General features: G+C 30.4%; 1 protein-coding gene across 4 annotated transcripts in view; it reads right to left on the reverse strand.

Annotated features, from left to right (window-relative positions):
* Window positions 1-414: 414 nt before the first annotated feature.
* LOC139516106 (uncharacterized) overlaps window positions 415-24,979 on the reverse strand; it is a 76,594-nt gene continuing 52,029 nt past the window's right edge. For 2 of the 4 annotated variants that reach the window (XM_071305957.1, XM_071305955.1), the window contains 3 exons: window positions 15,829-15,987; window positions 7,687-7,778; window positions 415-1,851 (listed from right to left, as the gene is read on the reverse strand). In XM_071305957.1, the coding sequence (XP_071162058.1) occupies window positions 1,729-1,851; window positions 7,687-7,778; window positions 15,829-15,987 (374 nt within the window). In that variant the 3' untranslated portion in view covers window positions 415-1,728. The remainder of the gene's footprint in view (window positions 1,852-7,686; window positions 7,779-15,828; window positions 15,988-24,979) is intronic. The other 2 variants (XM_071305959.1, XM_071305958.1) reach the window with 1 other exon arrangement.

Below are 24,979 nucleotides of genomic sequence, written 5' to 3' on the forward strand. Positions count from 1 at the left end.
ATGGTTGATATCAAAGAGAAAAAGTAAAAGTACCGAGATTAAAAAAAAAATGTTTTTATAATTTTACCATTGAACTGTAAGTTTTTTTTTTTATTATTAAAAAAAAGAACCTCTTAGATTCCATACATCTTTTTAAATCTAATTTAAAATTTACAGCAGAAACCCTTCATGTTCGCCAATATTCTTGCAAGAAAAGAAGTAGTTAATTCAAAAATTTTCAAAGTGACTTTGTTGTAATTTTTTTTGTACAGAGATATTAAAATTGTTGGAAAAATTACAATTCAAGGAAAATCTTACACTCTATATTTAGATTTATTAATCTTAAGGAGTCTGCGAGCATCAATACAATGTGTAGCTTGAGTTTAATCTGTTTTTTTGAATTTTTTCTTTCTTTTATTCACCAAAGAGAAATCATCACTATTCTTTTCTTTCTTTTATTCACCAAAGAGAAATCTTCACTAAAGTCATATTGATTTACTAAAGCCATTTTGATTCTTACTTCCTGGATTTGTCGCACACATTTCTAAAAATAAGAAATTACAAAAGAAACATATCCGTACCTAATATTATCCAATTAGTTTGTCCACTTGTACAAAAAGTAGTCAATTGATTTTATGCTCAAATTTATCATTAAGTGGCAACAACAAAAGCAGCAGCAGCTGCCTTTGAGCAAAAAGCTTAAGAAAAATCCTTTCAAACAATGCTCGTAATAGCATCGGAAGAAAATTCACTTTATACTGTTAATGAATGACTGGACGAATACAGCATGAATGCTTATTATAACCACAGGCGATGTTATATATATACATATAAAAACATTTCTACTGGACAGATAACACAAAGATGTTTCACATTTTGTTTAACCATACATTAATCAAAACATGAACATTCTAAAAATATACTTGCTTTTTAAGCATGCTTAGTTTTCATTCACAGAGATCAAGGACATAATGACACTCTTATCTTTACACTTGTTAGATGAATTAAAAAAAAATATGTTGTCTAAGTTTAAAGACATTTAAGTTCTAAGAAAAAAACTTGTCCAAATTTAAAGACATTAGTTCTTAGTCAACAATGTTGCACTGCCAATGCAGTTTGCACACTTAAAAGCAAAATTTTTACGATTTTATTGTAATTATTGTGAAAAAAATCAAAGCTTCCATTTTAAATTTTGATAGCATAAGTTCTTAATGCAGCATTTCCTAAATTTCGCAATAATTGATCTTGCCTGTGTGACCTAACAATATACAATAATAAATGCAATGAAATAACATGTTGTTTAAATAAAATGCAATGCAATAACATGTTGTTCAATTAATTGATATGATAGAATAGATTTTAAAAAATCAGAATTTTTATTTGTTTACCAATACTGCATACAAACAATTTTAGGTTTGATATGAATGAAGTTTCAATGTTTATAATATGTATACAATATCGTGCAAACTGTTTTAAAAGGATTCTGACTTTTCAATAAAAATATACAGATGCATTCTGGTATACCAGAGGGAGACAACTCTTTGATATGTAACTTTTTAAAATTTCCATGACAACAAACTTTCAGTTTAAGTTACAAGCATTTTGATGACTCCATTTTCAATTCCATTTCATTTCACTGTGGAATAAAAACTATATTGTTATTCTTTTGATGTTCATTTTAAGTTCTAACAATCCTTTTTTTTGGAAGAACATCAATTTAAGTCTTTGTAACCATAGTTACTGATAACATCAATGGTCTCTATTGTCTTCTGCTAAATTGTCTCTTGATGATGATCGTCCAATTTCTTGTACTATTTCTTGATGTTCATCAAGCATTTTTTCAAGCTCTTTCTTTCTGTGTTCTGCGTCTTCCTGAAAGATTAAAAAAATAACTTTTGAATGAAATGAAAATACTCCTATATTTTCACAGGAAAAGGGATAGATAGTAAATCACAAATTAGAAACAAACCATTTAACCCATTATTTTTACATCACTATGATATGTCCTGAAAACTATAAAAATAAAATTAAATGCATGTCAACTGGATATTATAAATAAATGTTTATGTATTCTCTTTTTAAAGAGTTATATGAAAAAAGAATTTTCATGATTGCAGTTTCATCATTTAATCAGTAGTTAGCAAGATGGATACCAAAGTGGTTAGTACTACAGTAGTATTTTCTTCGTTTAATGGTATTGATAAACGCAGAAAACTCTGGTCTAAATTTTGCATTTGAATTTTTTTTTTAATTACAAATGTATCAGAATTAATATTATTAACAATCAAAATGTCAATTTTAAGAATATTTTTCATCTTATTCATAATATCATTATTAATAAACCAAACGAAGAAGTTTATTTTTTTTTTTTACTATAAATGACAATGACTCGTCTAAAATTTATATCTACAAACAATACAATTTGAACTATAATCATTCCAAGCAATTTGAGCTAGTACAATTAACCCTGATACAATACATGAAAAATTTTCCTCCATTGAACAATAATTGCAGCTAAGGTTCATTGAATAAAGAAATCAAACAGTGTGGATACTACAGAAACACAACAGTCAAATAAGAAGCCTTCCTTCCACGGTAAAAGATCCTGTGATCTGTCGAGTTTCTACATAAAAATCAATTGAAGTTGAATTAACTACTCGCTTCCTACCAAAATAATAACAAGTATTTCTAGTAAATCAATGCTCTTATCATCCTATGACTGTTTTTCCGTTATTTTTATTTAAGTACATTATGTCATGAAATTGAAATAACTTTCGGTTAAAAATTTCATGACAAACGTGGGCTGACTGTCCATAAAATTCCATACTGTTGCACATAAAAGACTTTAATTGGAGATGGCTTCTAGATATTATTTTCTAATATAGGAACAAGATACTTCATAGACATACGCTTATAATAATGCTTCAAGCCAGAGAAAAATCACATTACTAGAAAAATAAGAATGCAGTAATTTATTATTGATTAAGTATTATTTTATTGACTTGTATATAAATGATGACAAAATTAAACAATAATATATTTTAATTTTATAAGAGTGGACATACTGATATATTTTGCCTGATCATGATTGAATTTATGTTGAAAGTGTTTTTAAGATCATTTTTTTTAACAATTCATTACCTATAGTCTACGAAAATGAAACCTAGGTAAGATGAATCCTGCTAGACAGACATGAATGCCTTTCATTCATTTCATATACACCAACTAACAGGCTATTATTTGAACTTGGAATTATTATCAATTATGGAATTTACATAGTTTCTTCAATCTTGGTTTGAAATTTTTTCAATAAATTCCATGTTTATTCTATACTTTAATGTTCTGTGCTGTACACAACACTTTCTATTACAAAGAAGATAGTACATTTTCAATAGAATGTACTGTGCCGCGCACAACACTACCTATACAAAATACATTGTATGGAAAGTGTTATGAACAACTCAAAACATTATAATGGTGAATAAACATGGAATCTATTAAAAATTTCAAGCACAAGAAATTATGCAAATTCCATAATTAAAAATAATTCCAAGTTCAAATAATAGCCTGTTAACTATAGTTTACTTTCTTCTAACATACCTTGAATCACAAAATGTTAAGCTTCAACACTGTAACATGAAAATGAAGTCAATGTCATTCTTACAATCATTCCATATACCAACTGCTAAAAGTACTTGCGACCAACCTTTATATATCAATGTGCATTATGTGGGATGTAAACAAACACTCAGTGAGTAAATGGCAATTTCTGCCAGATACTAACAAACCAAGTGTACCTAACCCTTTTGTATATGACAAGAACAAGTCTTAATCAAAATTGCTCATTAGGGAGAAAGGAGTTCTTACAAAAAATACTTCCAACTTAAGATTTACCTAATCACCATATAAAAGAAATTCTAGTTTTTGCCATCAAAGAATGACCTCTCACCTTGTACTTATTGACTTTCAATGTGTCATATTTAACCCAATTCTAATAAAAGATAAAAAGAAAACTGACAGCTTTTGAAATCAAACTGATTACACAAAACTCAAATAACTTGTTTTAAGAAGCTCTTGACTTGGAATTGTACTTTGGTTAATACATGAATGGATTTTACCTAAAAATATTAATGTTGTTATAGATCAATGATGTCATATCAGAGATGATATTTACTGCTGAATTTTCCTAATAATTGATACCAGTAAATCTAGTTTGTTTAACAACTGACCCTGTCGCTAGATTTTCTGGACTCATCTGATGATTTATTGTACAATAAAGCTAGGTCAATTATCTCGTATTTGGAAATACATCTCGACATTTATACCATAACGGATGACCAGACCAATTAATCATACGGAAACACTGATTTCCAGATTTGATTTCCGACTTCTAATCATTAATGGATGTTTCTTTTGTCTAACTACCGAAATATTATATTGGATAATAACTCAGAATTATAAAAGGTCATTCATCTGTAAATAAGACAGCCACCCAACAAAATGTAAGTTTGTTTTGTCCAACTACTGAAATCATATATTAGGTAATAACTCAAAACTATAGAATGTCATTCATATGTAAGTTAGACAGCAACCCAATAAAAATAAAAGTCAAAAGACACGAGTCAGCAACTCAATGACAAAAATAGCCGAAAGACATGAGACACCAACCTAATGAAAATGCCATAAGACATGAGACAGCAATCCTTTGAAAAAAAGCCAAAAGACATGAGACACCAACCTTATGAGAAAACCATTAGACATGAGACATCAATCCTTTGAAAAAAAAATAGTTAAAAGGCATGAGACAGCAAACTAGTGAAAATGCCCAAAGACATGAGACAACAATCCTATGACAAAAATAGCCAAAATACATGACACAGCAACCTAGTGAAAATGCCATGACATAGACAGCAATCCTTTGACAAAAATAATTAAAACGAAATGAGACAGCAACTTAATGAAAATGCCATGACATAGACAGCAATCCTTTGACAAAAATAATCAAAAAGACATGAGACAGCAACCTTATGAAAATGCCATAACACATGAGACAGCAACCTTATGAAAATGCCATAACACATGAGACAGCAATCAAAAGATCAAAATATCAAATGAATAGATAACAACAGTTATTTTCCAAATTTGGTGCACACATTTCTTATGAAGAAAATGGTCGATTAAACCTTGTTTTATAGCTAGCTTAACCTCTCACTTGTAAGACTGTCTCATTAATTTCACATGCATGCACTGATATACTTTATCACTATTTTTTCATGATTTATTACTTTACTTGATGTAATTACATAATGAAAGAGTCAACTTTCAAATACCAGTGACAATTTAAAGTGATTTTTCTACCAAAATATCACCAAAAAATTTATGGCTTTTGAAAATTGGTATGAGATTAAAATTAAACTATAATAGTCATTTGAATCCACTATAGAATCTAATGCCAATAGGTCAAGACAAATTTGATATCACAATAGATTAGCTAAAATAGATTTTAGTGTTCACAAATAACCAGATGCTGTTATAAAGTATCGAAAGAGATGTGATTTCACAGCATGTTGAAGTCTACAAATAGTAACAATTGTCTTTGTTTAAAATTACTTACTAAGTACAATATGGTTATATCTTGGTACATATGAATGTATAACCTAATCAGACTAAAATGGGAAGAAATGTTTGCAGCAAAATAATTCCATTCAGACATCTTGAAGGGGATGTAATTGAACTGACTGCTGATTTGTAAACAAAAGATGGATGTATTTCTAGTTGATCTAAACTATGCTTAGAAAATGTTATAAAGCCTAACCGAAGACCAGCTCCTAATTATAGTGAAAACTAGAATGTGTCCATAGTACATGGATGCCCCTCTCACACTGTTATTTTCTATGTTCAGTGGACCGTGAAATTGTGGTCAAACCTCTAATTTGGCATTAAAATTAGAAAGTTCATATAATAGGGAACATGTGAACTAACTTTCAATTGATTGGACTTCAACTACCTTTACCTTAAACTTTAACCTGAAGTTGGACAGACAGACCAATGAACAAATGAACAAACCAACAATTATTAGAAAAAATGAACAAACTACCTTTGAAGTCAGACCATAAAAATGTACTCCCAACAGGATTCTTGCAAAGTTTAAGTAAATATTGTCAATTGTACAATCATTTAGGAGGTAGATTAATTAGTTTTTTCTGAAAGTTTGATAAAGTTAAACATGCATCGATTGGAATGCTACAGTTGTACAAGATTTTAATTGAACTTAAACTTAACAAGTAAGACTGCATGCTGAGACTGTAAAATAATTTACATTGATGGAAGACAAAATCGGGAAATTTCTAATATTGATGATGACAATGATGGATTGCTGTTTAACTTCCAGTGGCAAATTCAGGACAAGGTTAACGCTATATGAAAACTTTAACTCTGCTTCTTTTTGTACTAGACTGACACTATGTGCAAGATTTTTTCTTGCTACTAGTTGACAAAGTTCAGTACACCAGTAAACAGTTATCAAAGGTACCAGGATTATAATTTAGTACGCCAGACGTGCGTTTCGTTTACATAAGACTCATCAGTGACACTCATATCAAAATAGTTATAAAGCCAAACACATACAAAGTTTGAAAAGCATTGAGGATCCAAAATTCCCAAAAGTTGTGCCAAAAACATGTCACCCTACCCAGACACATTATTCCATCTCTCTGACTCTGAGCCAACAAGTCTTGGTTTGCTCTTACTATCATATCCCGCATGCATAGCTGAGAAGCATCAAATACCAATTTTAAAGTATGATTTGACCTGGCTGGGTACGACAAACAACCTCCTACACTCCCAGCAAACATGCTACCACAAGACCACCAATTATTATACTAATATTATTAATAGACATGTTATTTCTGTAATTATACTGGAAGCTAACTAAAAAATTATTCTAATACAATAACTATACTACTACATGTACTATTTCTATTAAAACACCCATCTTCACTAACGAAAGGTTACGATTCAGTCCCCTCCTGGATTGTAACCCTTGGCTAGCCAAGATGTACAACATCATGTCAAATAAAAATCTATATCAAATATTGAAAGATACACATGCAATCATTCTGACAAAATAAAATAAAATTTCATATACAAAGTTGGAAGATGCACATGCAATACTTATGATCAAATATAGATATCAAACAACAATATTGATCTTTACAAAGTACTCAAAGACCTATAATGATTTTGTATAGCAGGCGCGGATCCAGCCATTTTAAAAAGGGGGGTTCCAAACCCAGAGTAAAGGGGGTTTTCAACTATATGCTCCCATTCAAATGCATTGATCGGCCAAAAAAAAGGGGGGTTCCAACCCCCGGAACCCTCCCTGAATCCGCCACTGTATAGAGACTCTCAGAAGTTACTTTATCGTTTATGTGAACAATAATGTGAAAAACAATTGAGAAAAATAACTGTTTAAGTATGGTGAAAAAGCTGTGAAAACAGATGTCAAAGTACTGTGAAAAATTAAAAACTGTTTTTTTGTTGTTGCTATAAGTTGAAAACAAAGCCAGAGAATTCAATTTCTATGCCAATATGTTAGATATTCCGTATGCATACATGGACTAATACTTGTGATGTTAGTGAACTACAGGTACATGGTTAGAACATCTACATGCAGGTAAAAATAAGGGGGGTCTACACCAAGTTTACCTTTATTGTATCAATATAGGCTTGAGATATTCTCGACTTTTCAACTTTATCAGTTATTGAGGCTTTACGAACTTTTCCTCTAAAGGGTATTACTACAAGAAATCATGTTTTGAAATCATTAAAGATAACCTGAAAACGTATACATTAGTAATAAAAACAAAAACATATACAACATGAATTTAATTAGTACATAAACAGTAAATTCCAGATTCAAAATAGAGAGCAGGATTTGTTTAACTTAGGAAAATGTTAGTTACATTGAAGCAAGCTTTGGAAATTTACCATTTCCACAGATCACTGCAAAATGTAGACCTGACATAAGTCAAACAAGGTCTAACAAATCTTGCAATAATAGAAAAAAAAGTCTAAAACATGTCTGTTCAATAGAAACAAAAACCAAGTTTCAGCCATATTTAAAAATTGGCATACCCATACTTTGGATTCAATTGTTTTTTTTTTAATTTTGGAAAATTTGTATTTTCGTGAAGTTTTGATTTTGTTGATTTGCCAACGGTTGTAAAAGCCTTTAGAAAATGTTTACATTATTGAACATTTAAATTTGTGGTTTATCTTATGCCACCAAATCCATGAAAATTTGTTTCCAAATAACGTTAATGAATCCATAATATATTCCTTACCAATTCAACAATTTGGTTGGATGATGCAATCTGAACAGGGTCAAATGTTTTCAAAGTTGCATACCAATTATGGTCAAGTCACAATTAATAACAGACAGCCTTTTGATTAGACCAATTTGTTAGTCTGACAATGCAAATTAATGGCAGAATTTGAGAAAGACAGATAGCATTTTAAACTTAAACTCAAAATGACACAACAATGCCAAAAATGATTTATTTATTTCATATATTTGAAGATTGTATGAACTATTTGTTAGATAAATAAAAATCAATGAATCATCTGTTTCTTATATTCTCACCATTTTTATTCTGGCGTGTATTTTCATTATGTAAAATCCAGAAAAATATAAGAAAAAGTAATGAATTTTAAATCTAAAAGTTATAAACAGTAAAAAAAAAGTTCTTAGAAATTGAGTGCATAAATCCTACAGATCTTTTTAACTGCTTATGATTAAAAGCAATTGCTTTGACCTGCAAAAAAAGTTCCATCAACAGATTCAATGTTTAATGTCCTATTAGAGTAATAAAAATTAGAAAAATATAAAATAAATGGAATTCAGGAATGCCTTAATATCACATGGATTTTTTGCACCCAAGTTACACTAAGACTTTGAAAAAAGAAACACTCTGTCTAAAAACATTTCATATAATACACCAAGCATCATATTTTCTCAATTTAAAATTCTCCGAGCAAGAATCCAATTTAGATACGTTTCACAGTATCACAATAAATAGACTACAAAAGTGAAAACAAAACCTTTTCCGTAACTTTACAACCACTCAAACATAGAATAGCCGGGAGCAATAACGCTTTCCCTAAAATGGAAGCCGTTCAAATCAATGTTATTAAGAGCTAGTTTCACAGAGGTTGTCGTCATTAAGGTTACATATTAGTTAGTAACAGAAATTCAGCTATTCAAATGTAAAACGTGCCTTTAAAAACAAGTTATATTGATTCACAACTCTACAAATTAACAATAAAAGTCCATTTTATTTTTGGTTGGAAATTCCTGTTTTACAAAGATTGAAAGTGCTTCTTAAGTCACACTTTTTAATAGAAGTCATGACTTTTAGAAAACATGCTTAGAAAGAGACTTGATGTCTGAGCAATGTCAAATAAACTTCATGTCTCAAGACAACATTAGGCAACCCCACCCAGCTCCTTACTTAGAAAAGATATCTGAATACAATAAAGTTCTTTAAGGAATATATTAAATTTCATTCACATTATTATATAATTTTTACATGAATAGAAGAAGAGATATTATAGCTGTATACTTTTTTAAACAAGTGAAGGACATGGGCCAAAAACATTATTGCCATTAATCACCATCCAGTTTATTCTTATTTTTATAATATATATAAAAATAAACATCAACTTATTGTCACCTGTGAAAACATAAAAATAGAGTCTGTCTGTCATACAGACAGGTCTTGTTAGCACTCAAAAGTCTACAAGTCTTGCCATGCAGATATTTATATGATTTATATCAACAATGTTGTGAAGGAGTTACATCAGTTTAGATAATCTAAAAGGAGTTCTGCCCCTTGGAAATACTTATTATATAGAAAATTGTATTGTTAGTGCTCTCAAGCCTATATTTCTTGTAGAGATGTTAGAAAATCTATATGTACGCTTTATATCAGCAATGTCTTGAGTGAATTGGAAAATCAACACTTATTTTAAAAACTTTTTTCAGGAGTTATATCTGAGGGGGAGAACAGGGGGGTACCCTTCTCCCTTTTCCCACCCCTCTTCTCCTTTCTCCTAACCCTCTTCTCCTTATTTTTTTTTTTTAATTTACCGGAAAAAAGAGATATTTTATTTTTTCATATTTTATTTTTTTCTCCAACTTCACTGTGCTTAAACGGCTGTGGGTAACTTAAGTTATCCACAGCCCAAGATGGCGGACTCTAAACTCGTTGATATTTAATTCATACAAAATGTACCTTTTGCGACGTTTTTCATGCAGAATGTAAATATTTATAAGATTATTGAATAAAGAAATGACTAACAATTACCATAAATTTGTTAATATAGAGTTCACTAAAGCGCAAGGTCAACTTTAAAAAATGCATAAGATGTCCGTAACTTTTTGATCGAAACTAAGCAGACTGTCCGTAACTTTATTTTTAGATGTGGGTAACTTTTGATTTAAAATTTTAAGAATTATAATTTCAACAATTAGAATAAAATAGAAGACAATTAACATCATATTTGTAACCTTCGCGGCCGTTTATACTACTCATTCACCACCAAATGTGATTCTATTAACGCATCATACTTACACCACAGACGTTTTATGTGGGGTTTGTGGTACTCCATCCTGGTTACCTAGTTTGAACTTTTATTTATTGATGTGCGTCTTATCGACGTTTTTCGCTTGTCAGACCAAGGCTTTTCCATACTCTTTAATGTTTTGAGTTTAATTATATGTTTGCGGTTTACCTTCACCTCTGTTTCTTTCTATGTGTATTTTGATGAATACTCTTTGACGCGGCTCGGTATTTATACATCCCACCAGTTAGATATAGTGTAATGATTTTTTGAATATGTTTCCTAGTATTTTTTTTCTCTCTGTGTATGTTATCAGGGGTTGTTAGACTATTAAATTACCCTGCTGTCCTACGTAGTTATTTATATTTTTATATACTATGTCGAATTGTTACACTATGTTGACTGCTCTTTTCCTTTTATTGTCACTGACTTTTACCTATTGTGTCTTTTAGTTTTATTCAGTTTAATGAGATTTAATGCAACTTGCATACAAATGAAATATGCAGCTAGCTGTAAAACTAGGTTTATTCATTTATACAAAATGTCCTTTTTTTTAAGTTTTCCCATTTACTGTAAATCTTGGCCAGGGTGCCGCAATATCACCGTGCGCAACGTCCCAGTGTGTCCAGATTGACACCCCTTTTATTTTACTGTCAATGCTGATGGGATTTGTTTTTGTGGGGATAAGAGAAAAGTGTTTTTGGCTTTTTCAAAAAGACGGAAAAAGTTTGTGCACTTAAGTCTCGTATAGTCTATCCAGTGCATGCCTGGGCAATTTGGGTTCCCCTCCAAAATCCCGGATTCACGCTACCCTTGTCGTTGCTGGCAGAAAATCAGTAAGTGTATACATGCTACATGTATGTGTAGTCTACGTGTTCAAAAATAAAAACGATCAATGATGTTTCAACAGTTTATCTGCTATGATCGGAAACAACCCTCCGAACTAGGCGATTCGGGTACCCCGACGTTATACAAAATGAGACCCGAGTTTTGCGGATTTATCGTGATTTTTTTCATATTTTTCCCAATTTTGTCTTCCATCGATACAATGAATTATATCATACTAGACATCTACTTTGTTTTGTGAATATGTATTCGATGCAATCTCTATCATCAGTTTAAACATTACATCCGTGTATGTCGATTCTTTGAAAGTTACGGACATCTCTATTGGTATGATGAAAAAAGTTACGGACAAGTTGTTTTGAAGTTACGGACAGCCTAAGTGTTTTTTAAAATCGTGCCGTGATCGTTTATTTTGTAGAATTTAATCACCTTTCCAGTTTAGGCGTTTCCCTAAACGATTAATACAACTTTTAAATTCAGTTGTTTAATTGATGCATTCGTGGTATTGTTATTCTATAGAAGAAAAGTATCTAACCGACGCAAGGCGGCTCCATCTTGGGCTGTGGGTAACTTAAGTTACCCACAGCCGTTTAAGCACAGTGAACTTTTTCTCCTTTCTCCAAGCCTTCCTCTACTTTCTCCTACCCCCTTTCTCCTTTCTCCCACCCCCTTTCTCCTTTCTCCTACCCCCTTTCTCCCCGTCTCCCTTACCCCTGTCCTCCCCCCCCTCATATCTCTTTGATATGTAATTTTATATTGAACATTGAATTGTAAGAACTTTCACGGCTACTGGGTACACTTCCCATCAAATTTTTTTGAAGTTTATATCAGAGGCTTTTATGCGCAAAGTTTGAGCAGAGTGCTTTTTACAGGAGTTATATCCCTTTCAAGTAGAAATATATGGAAACTAGCATAGTGTTAGCAGTCTTATGTCTACATTTCTATTTCTCTTGAGATATTTATGAAAAGTTTTAATTTCTTTTTAGAAATTACCCATGCAGAGATAAAAATGGTGCAAAGCAGGGGACATTGGAACTTTGTTCTTTTATAACCCTTCAAAGGCTTACAAATATTTAACAGCATAATCCTTGGTGTGTGGTTGTTAGTAAATACACAGTGATACAAAACACACAATGGTAAAAAAATTAGATGTTTTGGTTGTGTCTACGTCACTTTTTATGAGGTTACGTCATCAAAGATCAAAGTCTGAGCATAGTTATTCAAAACTGCCAGAAGAAAAGTGAAATATCTTGTAAAATAGATATGCATAAAATGATATGATAATTTTTCATTAAAATATATTTCATACTGTTTGTATGTATTAAAAGCCTCTAGCACTGAACTGCATCACGCATTTTCTTTCGACATTTGAAAACATATCTATTCATATGAATAAATCAAACAAAAAACATATTTATAAATAAATAGGACCAAATTTTACTTTTCTTTTGTGAAAACAAACAAATTTTTAAAAATTCTATCAAAAATAAATTTTTCTTACAAGAAACTGATGCAAAAGTAGTTTTTTAAATCTTTGAAAAATTAAAAACCTATTTATTTATTCGATAAATATTTCTTCTACATAGAAAAATCTTTTCATTTTTCAAATTGGTTAACCAGTGGTGTTCACACTCAAACTCATGCTGACGGTTAACCACCTAATATAGTTTCAGTCTAGATACATGTAATTATTGTCATATCTCACTGTTTTTTAATCTCTCCGTTAAATCTCAGCAAGGAAAATGATTGATGGCAGAATTATGACAGTTTAAGTCAGAGAGATATGACAGCACATATAAATCATACCTATATTCCATGTGATTTTACATGGCTATTATAATATTACATGTATATGATACATTCTTATGTAATAATTAAGACATATGACATTTATACACTTATATTAAATTAAAAGTTCTTTAAATAGATATCTGCCTTCACTGTGAAAGTTTATTTCCATATTTATTATGAATTTTATAGCAATTATATCTTTGAACATTTGATTTTACATTCTTAACCTATGATCAGATGCTGCAAATATCTCAATTTTTGATGATGTTTCAATCAATGTTATAAAATCTGAAGCTGTTGAAATCTAAATTTCTGAACATTATAGTATTGTTTCTATGGTTAATTCACATGAAGCAAATAGTTTCATCTTGGCAATAAGTATTTCTAACTTCTAATAAGACATAAGAAGATGTGGTATGAGTGCCAATGAGATAAATCTCCATCCAAGTCACAATTTGTAAAAGTAAATCATTAATAGGTCAAAGTACTAAACATCTTAAAACAGATTCTGTTAGAATTTTAATAGTTGATTTCCAAATTTATTATACTGACTACATTTTTGGTAAAATGTCGAGAGAAAGAATATTTCAAGAAAAGTTATGAGTTTTTACTGAGATTCTAATTCATAAAGTTATTTTCATTACCTTTGGTTTATTTTCTTTTTTTAACTTGTTTAGAATAAGATCTGTTACACAATTTGTTGAAGTGACAGTTTAGTACAAATAACAGCTTCATTAGGGATCTCTGATGAAATATCTACACCACTTTTCACTATTTAAATGTGGCATAACTGTCTGAACAAACATACTTTTAATGGTTAATTAATAAAAGACTGATTGCTTCCTTTGAAGTTGTCAAAAAAGAGGGCATCATTTATGAATTGCATGTCAGAAGATATATGATGCTGATGAGGTATTACAGATCACTTTCTATTTTCATAGTACTGATTCTATGGCAAATATCTAAGATTTCAATGTTTTTTTGAATAGGTGAAGTTCGTATGTAAGATAGAAACTTTCAGGGAATGCGAAATACATTGGTTTATGCTAAACAATTGATGTGTTTCATGGTGCTGATTATATGGCAAATATCTAATATTTCACAATGTTTTTTTTTGAATAGGTGATGTTCGTATGTAAGATAATTTTAAACCTTCAGGCATAGATTTACATCTATGCTTCAGGGAATGCGATATGCATCACATTTATGCTTAACAATTGATATATTTTATAGTGCTGATTATAAGGCAAATATCTAATATTTCATAATTTTTTTAAAGAGGTGAAGTTTGTATGTAAGATACAAACCTCCAGAGAATGTGATATGCATCGGTTTATGCAATACAATTAAATTATAAAGGTTAAAAGTACATTCAACAATCAAAAACTGTACTCAGCAGCTGTATCATTATTCTGATTCAAATTCCAGAGCCTTGAAATGTAATATAATTTGGAAATTTCTATGCATAAAACAGGTCAATTACAGAGGAATCATTTTAAAATTGCTTATCTGATTTTATATGGTTCAAAAATAGATTTTAGAATTACTGTTTTCATATTTAAACTATACAATTAGAAGAAGATATTAAATTATTTTCCAGGCTACTTCTATAATGAGCAATAATTATGTCTGTGAAACAGAAAAAAGCTTCAGTTTATGCAGTTTAAATAGTAAACAAATGTATTAAAAAGGACAAAAAACAAATTTTATACCTAAAAATAGTCAGTTGTTAATCTTATAGTGGAAAGAAAACCTATTTTGTAGCAATAATTGGACATCTAATGCAAATTAAATCAATGTAGAAATTTCTTTTATGAACAAATCATTCTAAATGATTTTTTATACAAATCAAATGATTATTCACTGGAAAAAAACGTCAAGAAAAAGATAGCTCAAAGATAGATACAATAAAAAATCTTAAAGTTTATGTGCAGAGACATGAAATAAATGCTGATATAAGCATGTTTGTAGACTTAATAATGCAGGTTGTTCACACATTGTGCAAACTTTTCATGATTAATGACGTGAAATCTCCGTAACAGACAATGCATGGTATTAGTTATTACACAGAAAACAATATCCAGTTATGTTCTATACTTTTACAATCAAACACTCCAACATATAGTACATATTAAACTAGTCAGAAATACATGTACATGTATTTGTTTTTCAGGACCTCTTAATCAAAAATAAATAGCCTCTAAAATAAAGATAGGGCTGATAAACTCAAGTAAGAGGTACTTAAAATGATCATAGCTTTAAATAGATATAGGAAGATGTGGTGTGAGTGCCAATGAGACAACTCTCCATATTAAATGATTGTTTTAGTAAAACTTTGCTGAATAAGAAGGGTACAGGTATGAAACAATTCAGTCTCTATCTTTCAACTCATGAACATTTTAAACATGGTACATTTGTCAGTACAAATGTCTTTTAAGACATAATTATCTTGATGAGCTTTTTAATTTCTTCAGATTATATGGGGGAAAAATTCACACTGTACTAGTTTCAAATAAATATGTATGAGGATGGAGTGTTTTGCAGTATAAATCACAAACATAATTACGAGATCATATTTTAAATTATTACCTTCTTCTTGCTCCTCTTCTGGAGCGTCTATTTCGACTTCACATTCCTTCCCATGCTCGTCTGAAACTCCAAAATGGATGTCGTCTTTTTTCTGGTCAGAATCTGACATCTTACAGTCATCACCGACCTTCATGGAAATATGAACAGGTTTTCCCGTTTCTGAAGAAAACAAGATCTTAATGTTACAAAAAAGTGTTGGAAATGTCATACATTGATGATACACACCATACGAACTATAATCCTAAACGTTCTCATTAGTATAATATCACATCAGAATCATTTCCGTTCTCTCATACCATTCTTTAAGGAATAGATATTTACAGTGAAATCAGGTGGAAAATTAAACATCATTAGATCATCAATACAATACAAAGAGCAACGAGCAAACCTTACCTTCGGAGAGTTAATTAAAAGAATCAAAAAGGTCTCAGGTGTGAAAGACATACACTGTGAATGACGTATAGATTTGTCAAGTGAAATAATGCTTCTTTGTATAACATGCTCATGTATAAAAGTCATACATATATCTTTAATCCCATCTAAACGTTATAAGCGACAGGTACTTGTAAACTGTACAAATTTAGTCAATCACCTATCAATTTACAATTCCATCTGTCGTATATGGCTGTTCGAGCATCAACAAAAGGGAAAATAAAAGTGCTTAGCAAACAAATGTTTGGTCATTTAAGTTTATATGGTAATAAAATTATTTGATTACATTCAGAATTATAGTAAAATTATTCTCAATATAAAAATTTCATTCTTGTACAATGATATTCGGAAGCAAACAAATGTATGGTAATTAAATGTTTATATCATAATAAAATTATTTGATTTCATTCAGAATTATAGTAAAATTATTCCCAATATAAAAATTTCATTCACCAATTTTTCTGTTCATTGATATTCGGTAGCAAACAACTAATAATAATGGTCATTAAAAGTTTATATCATAATATTTTTTTTTATTTCATTCACAATGAAATATAGTAGAAAAAAAACATTAAAAAAATTTCATTCACAAATATTTCTGTTCAATGATATTTGTGGTTAAACTAGATTTTAATGATTTTAAGTAAAATAATATGCAAACTAAGGCTTACAAATTCAATTACCTTTATCAATTATTAAAAGATATAAATAGAAAAAAAAAGTTGTTTATAGAAACAAACAATAGGCAGGAGGACTATTTTAAAACTTATTCTTGATTTAAATTTTGGATTATAACAACTTTTACAAATACAGTGAAAGGAAAAATTACACACAATGGGAAAAGTTTAACTAAAGTTTGAAAACACTTTTCATTTATGACGTATTAAGCCAAAGCATCTATGTTATTATACTCTAATACAACTAAAAGAATTACGACCATACATGTGTTAAACACCAATTTTCTTGTCCTTGTCAGTTCGATATTAATTCATCAAAAGCATTATAATCACTGGCAGTACAATAATATTCTAATATGACATTCCTTAAACCCTCGAGTACACACCCGTGGTAAAACATGAATATATTGCATGTCAGCAGATCGACAACGTCACAATATCTTTGGGCTGTTCCCATTGTGTAAATTTTCTACCTTCCGTAGAGAGCTTAGACTGGAAATAATACTTGTGGGCTTAATTAAATTTATACTAGTTTTCCCACAGGTTTGCCCTTTATGCCATAATTTTACCCCTCGCATAATCATGTGGTAAAATCAGTATAAATTAAAGCCCTGCAGATTTAGGGAGCAGCAGGTTGCCCCCCTTCCCCCTGACTTCTGGAGCTACATTTATTGTTAATGCAGACTATGTACCTGTTCAAATTCAGACAATGTATTTTGGGGAGCCCTTAAGCCCCCCCCCCCCTTCTTTTCAAAATCCTGGATCCACATCTGTAAAACTTTGGATGCCAGAATTTATTTTCAAATCCAGTGTTCCAAATTACAAGGTATCAAATTGTTTCAAGCTTCAAATGTGACAAAGCTCAATTCTATTTTTAGACTATTTATTATTTATAATGGCACATGGATTCAAAAAGCAATGGGGTCAAATATTCTATCAATTGACCAGTTTGATTGAATGAATTTAAAACCGGGGCGGATCCAGCCATTTAAAAAAGGGGGGGTTTCCAACCCAGGATAAAGGGGGGTTCCAACTAAATGTCCCTGTTCAAATGCATTGATCGTCCAAAAAAGTTGGGTTTCAATCCCGGTAACCCTGGATCCGCTACTGTAAATCAAATTTGGAAAAAATATTTAACCAATTGGTATTGAAATCAACATTACTCACTTGTAACAGCTAGCATCAGGTAAATTTGCATTAGTTCCTCCAGAGTACCACTGAAGTTTGTTTTATTTCAAGAGATATTTTTCAAAGCACTTTGTTCTTGATAAAATTGTAATAGAACTGACCATTTACAAGGAAACTTGTTAATATAAGTATTGATTTCGATTGTTATTTTGTATAAAGATATTTTCATTACGTAAATTTAAATTATCAACTACAATGAGGTATCAGGATATATTTTGAGTAATATTAACACCTTTATGAAAACCCATAAACAAAAAATAAACAATTAATTTTACTTCCGACTTTATTCAATACAAAATTGAAAAGATAACCACAAAATAACCACAAAAAAAATGCTGAAAGCTATTTATCAAATTTGTAATTAAATAAAAACTTTTTTCAGATTAAACTTAGGCATTACTCGGTCAAATAAAGAAAACTGACAAGTCAGCAAGGGCCCTGCTTGCCAATTTTTATGTGAATCAAAGAAAATGATTCATAAAACGCAAATGCTCATTAGTCGCCATTTACATAAATTTTGACACCTGCAATTATTTCAGAATGCACAGTACTCAATTTAATAATGCATGTTTTGTTAAAATCCAAGCACTATGTATTTTGGTGGACTTGTGAGTTCCAAGATTTCTATCCATTACAATTTTCAATCTCTGTAAGTACCATGACCTTTTTAAACTTTGAGAGAACTGTGCTTTTAAATATACATTTCTTAATCTGTGAAAGTATCAGGAATTTTTTAAACTATAAGAGTACAGCTATATCAAATATACTTCTTTTAAACCCTATGTACTATGATTTTATTAATACATTTTTTAAACTCCAATAGTACATTGATTTTAATGATACTTTTTTTTCTATTAACACATCACAATACTTATCAGCACTAAGTTACATCAAGTAACCAACATGTCAAGACAAAATCTGATGTTAACTATTCATCTGAAGACTTTCAAGGACTTAAGCATTTCAGAAGCTAATTTCTCTGACAGGAGTCAACCTGGAGTTCACCTTTTAAGTACATTTTCTTATCAATTCTATACTTATATAGATATATATTTATTTAATTATCAAATGCCCTTAATTATATAAGATCGATAACAAGATGATGATGATCGTGCACTGTTTAATGTCCAGTGGCAAATTATATGCATTTGCAGGACCAAAAAGTGAAAATGTGATATGACTAGACTAACACACTCTGCAATGACTTTGAACGGTCCAGCTGAATAGGTTTCATTCCCACAGAAGACAGGTTCTCCAACCCAGACACATAATTCTCTTATTCGAGCCAAATAGTCTTTAATCCTACTCCTAAATGATGCATGCTTGGCAGAAAAGCAGCAAATATCAATTTTCCTGCCTTTGGATTTACCAAGCCAGTGTTTGAACCACTGGCCTCCAGGACTTGAGGTAAACACAACACCACTAAGGTTGTCAATCAGAAAAAAAGTAATATCTCAAAATATTTTTTTTTTAACATGAGATCATTGTTCACCATCCTCAATCAATGATCAATCTCACATCCTTAGAAAAAAAATCTTTTTATGGGAAAACTTCCTATTGATGTGACCCAAGTTATGAGGGTCTGGATTGGGGGGGGGGGGGGGGGGGTCTGTTGATGTGACCCAAGTTATATAAATTATTTCCCTGACATATTAGTAGCATGTCTTACTTTTTTTTTTAAACATTTTTTTTCTTTTCTTTTAAATTGCATCTTTTCTTAATATAATTTAAATAAGTGATGCCATTTTATCTCTTTTTGATAACTCCTAAAATTTAATATCTCATAAACATCAATAGTCAAATGTATATTAAAAAAAAAAACATATTTAAAATAAGGCTTATAATTCTTACCAGGATCAGAATCCACTAAATCCAACATGAAAATTTCAGCGAAATCTGTCAAACGGAAATTCATAAACTTAAACTTTTAAATCTTCCTCAACTGGTTTAAATTAACACAAAACAAACACAAATATTTATAAATTTAGAGAAATGTCAACTTGTTTTTCTTACTGTACAACAAACTAAACATGGTTTGATAACAGAATATATCTTTATAACTTTTAGCTCAACTTATGACGTCAATGCCCAAGTCAATTTAATATTGTGTTAATTAAAGCTTACTCAAATCACAAAAGTTTAAAAGTTTACAAGATTTTACAATACAATATTAAAATCTTACCACAAGAAAGCATTACACAATATTAGATGAGATTTGTTTAACAGGTTTTAATATCTTCAGCTCACTGCGAATAATATAGAATTTTTAAATCTGGTTAATTATAAAACAGATAGAAAAAATATTTGGCAGAAGATAAGACAACTGTATCTAGAGAGAAGCCAGGTAGTGGTTAGATAACCCTCAATCAGGTTTTGTAATACTGGAAACATTTTCCGTCATACAGGGACATTTACCATGCTAAAAAAGAATGTTGGGCAGTTATTCTTTAGTTCATTTACCATACATAAAATGAATCAATAATTCATTAAATATCTTTATAGATTCATCACCAAAACATGTGTGAATTGATTTAGACTTCTTTTCTATTTCAAGTTGTTCTGTTAATTTTCCTGCAGATTTGGTTTCCCCAATTTTCCATCAATAAATTTGTAACATTGATTATATTTGTTGATAACTGTAACTTTGATATCTTTTCACATAAGAATATCTTGTCCTCTGGGAAAAAATAGATATCTGCATTTGCTTCAAGATATTTTGAAGGTCAAATCTGAACATCAGGGGTTGTAAAGTCAATCCATTGAAAATTTCACCTCTGGCCAAAGCAATGTATCATGGTAGCATTTTATCAGTGTTCCATCAAATGGATATATTTGTATTGTGAAATAATTTTATCTATTGAATTCAATATTTCCTGATTGCTGATACTGATTTTGATTGAAACAAGAATGTGTCCATAGTACATGGATGCCCGATCCGCACTATCATTTTCTATCTTCAGTGGACTGTGAAAATGGGATAAAAACTCTAATTTAATTGGCATTAAAATTAGAAAGATCATATCATAGGGAACATGTGTACTAAGTTTCAAGTTGATTGGACGTCAACATCATCAAAAACTACCTTGACCAAAAACTTTAACCTGAGGCTGGACATACAGAAGGACGAACAAATTATATGAACAGAAGAATGGACACACAGACAAGAAAACATATATATATAATGCCCATAAATGGAGCATAAAAACATAATGCCCATACATGGGGTATAAAAATGTTCTTCAAAATCAGACTTTAAATCTGACTAAATAGTTTCATATATCTGGACCTTTAAGGGTTTATATTGTCAATGATGTAGCAGCTACTGACACATATTTTAAAGGTGTCAGACCACCAATTCAAAATCTCTGGCTTTTAAATGTTTAGTTTTTACTAAGGCTTTCCTAATGAAATCCATAAAAGTGTGAATTCAAGAGGTCCAAAGTTTTATAAAGAGTTTATTTCATTTGCATTTCAGAAATCTTTTTATATTCTCTATCTACATTATTTCATGTGTATATAAGCTTACTCCAAATCAAAATTCATACCTAACTGAGTTTTTAAATTTTGTAGTTTTATTGCAAATTCAATGAAACTTTTCCTCAGAATAACATTCTCTTGGTCAAGTCATTTATCAACAATTAGAAGATCATAAAATCCATTAAAAAGATGTTTTCCCTGAACAAAATTAAACAAGAATGTGTCCAAAGTACACGGATGCCCCACTCGCACTATCATTTTCCATGTTCAATGGACCGTGAAATTGGGTAAAAAATATAATTAGGCATTAAAATTAGAAAGATAATATCATAGGGAACATGTGTACTAAGTTTCAAGTTGATTGGGCTTCAACTTCATCAAAAACTACCTTGACCAAAAACTTTAACCTGATACTCGCACTTTCATTTTCTATGTTCAGTGAACCGGGAAATTGGGGTCAAAAGTTTAATTTGGCTTTAAAATTAGAAAGATCATATCATAAGGAACATGTGTACTAAGTTTCAAGTTGATTGGACTTCAACTTCATCAAAAACTACCTTGACCAAAAACTTTAACCTGAAGCGGGACAGACGGACGAACGAACGAACGAACGAACAGACGGACGGACGAACGGACGCACAGACCAGAAAACATAATGCCCCTCTACTATCGTAGGTGGGGCATAAAAAATTATAAGAAAACTCATGCTACAAGATAAACAGCCCTAAGTATGAGATTATAGAAGAGAAACTCCCTATTGTTTAAAAAAAAACCACTGATAAGTCTATAAATAATCAATCTAGTTGGTCATCTTTATTCCCGGACCATTTGAGGGCTGTGTAGCCAGTCAAGGTCGTTAAAAACTTCCATCGTCATCTTTATTCCAATTGTTTTTTCATGCAAACTATTGAGACCTCCATTCATTCCATTGACATGATTAAATCTCTTTTTTTAGTATTCAGACAACGAATGCCAAGGAGAAGGAGAATATGAGAAAAAAATCAAATTATATCCATCGCAGCTCAAACCTATATTAAAAGTCAAACCAAACCACTGTAAAAACTATTAATTTAATTTTCCGGCTGTCCATCAAGGTTGAATATAAATGATAATGGGAATATAACCTATTTTTGTTCCAATTTTTATTTCCAAGGATAATTCATAAACTTTTATTGAAATACCTTACAAAATCCAGATCCAAAGCTCTTTTCCTCACAAATAAGACTTAAAGCATGAAAGCGTCATTCTTTTATGATTCTATGGCAATTTTATTGAAATGGGAGACTGCGTCTAAGGAGAAATTGCTGAAACAATAAGTCAACAGATCTAAAAAAAAGAAGATGGGGTCAGATTGCCAATGAAACAACTCTCCACAAGAGACCACAGAATTTAATGACTATAGGTTACAGTACAGCCTTCAACAATGAGCAAAGCCAGTACTCATAAGCTGTTAATAAAAAAATCAAGATGAAGCAGTTTAAACCAGTATGCTCTACCATAGTTTTACTTACTAGTAAGTTCAGATTGAGCAATCTTTATAACTAAAGCTACATTATTAAAACTGAAAATAGGTTTACATCTTTTGATTTTTATAGTATTTTTACTAGTAAAAAGATTAATAAATAAAACTTTATTGGACTCAAAATGATTTAGTGCCAATATAGTTCTCTGTAGACATCTGTCTTTTGTTGAATGCTGCATGTTTGTTGATGATCATCAGATTTCTTTGAGTTTTTTTAATAATTTTTTTCATTGGGTTTCTGTCTTATTGAAGTAAAGTAAATATACCCTTCATTTCTCTTAATTCAAAACATATGAGTGATTGAGTGATTTCATAAAAATATTTTTTTATTAAATTTGTACAAATTTTCTTACACCAGGTTATATATCTACTCTATTTCTAACAAAAAACTATTAGAAGGAATTGATTAGAAATTGACATATGATGTAATGAAATAACATAAAAAGTAAAATCACAAAAATACTGAACTTAGAGGAAGATCAATTGGGAAAGTCCATAATCACATGGCAAAATCAAATAACAAAACATCTGACCAGCTGCAACAAAACAGTGCATGAGGTCGCAACTTTTGTGCTCTTAGTCATCAGAAATTGACTGTTAACATATTTAATTAGAACTTATTGGACATTAACATGCCTAACTTCACTCTTGATCCTACAGTTTTGTATTACCATGGTGATAACTGAAAAAGTCAATTCTCAAAATGTCACACTATAATTCAATTTATCACACTATAATAAGGCTGTCACATGGCTTCTGGTAGAGAGCGATTTTACTTCATTCAATTTTTCATTTTTTTTATTTAATAAATCTTTAAAGCTCAAATTCAATATAATCTGAAGTCAATCACAATACATAAAACAGTATAAAATATTACCTCTGTACAAAACAAACATGGCTCCTTGAAGCGAGGATTTTGGCCCTGGAAATAGTCTTCAAACAAGCACTTAAGATATTTTATTAGAAACCAATTTCTTGATTAGAGAAGTTTTTAGTAGACTATAATAATTCTTTGTTAATAGGCACTTGAAATGACGTCAATACGATTTAGTAAGGAATTATACCACTATTTACACGACCAGAAGTCAAACAAAAGCATACGATAGATGGACACTCGCTTTTTTATTCATTAAACCCCACCTTATATAGACAATAAATTGGTGAATATAAAAATAGGAACAAAACATAAGAGACATTTTCTAGAGATTCTTCGTCAAATCAATACATCGTTCTTTCTGATTTGTAATTGAAGATTTATCTATAAGGGGCTTGCTGCAAAAAATCTATAGTTGTTAGCTTAAAAATTTCTTTGAAACTGAAATAGCCCGTGTTTAATCTGTAATAAACCATCGTCTGTCATTCGGTGTTTAATGGACATAATTAAACCATCCACGGAAAATTATTAAGCAAGGGAAGTACAAGGCAAATTAGATTAGATTTACGATTTCATCAATAGTTCAAGAAAAAAATAAACAAATCAGTTATTTCATCATTCCTTTACATTGACTTTTCAGCTATGCACCAGAATAACAAATGCCAGTATAATTATACTTCTAAATATTCTAATAGAATTTTCTACAATTAAAATAGGTGATTGGGGATTTCATGTAACGAATAACAATTTACGATTCCTGCATGATCATAATAAAATAAATCTATTAGATCACAATATAAGGAAAGAACAATAATACTTTTATTGTTTAATAAATTAACATCTACTAAGTAAGTACTTTTTTTTTATTTAACTTTGTTATTCAGGGTTGCTGTTTCATTTAATTCCATTCAATATTTGACTCATATTTCTAAAAAGTTTGTCCCTTTCCATGGTCAATCTCGAAATATCCCCAAGTCCAGA

Source organism: Mytilus edulis, chromosome 3 (genome assembly GCF_963676685.1).
Source record: "Mytilus edulis chromosome 3, xbMytEdul2.2, whole genome shotgun sequence".
Classification (NCBI taxonomy): domain Eukaryota; kingdom Metazoa; phylum Mollusca; class Bivalvia; order Mytilida; family Mytilidae; genus Mytilus; species Mytilus edulis.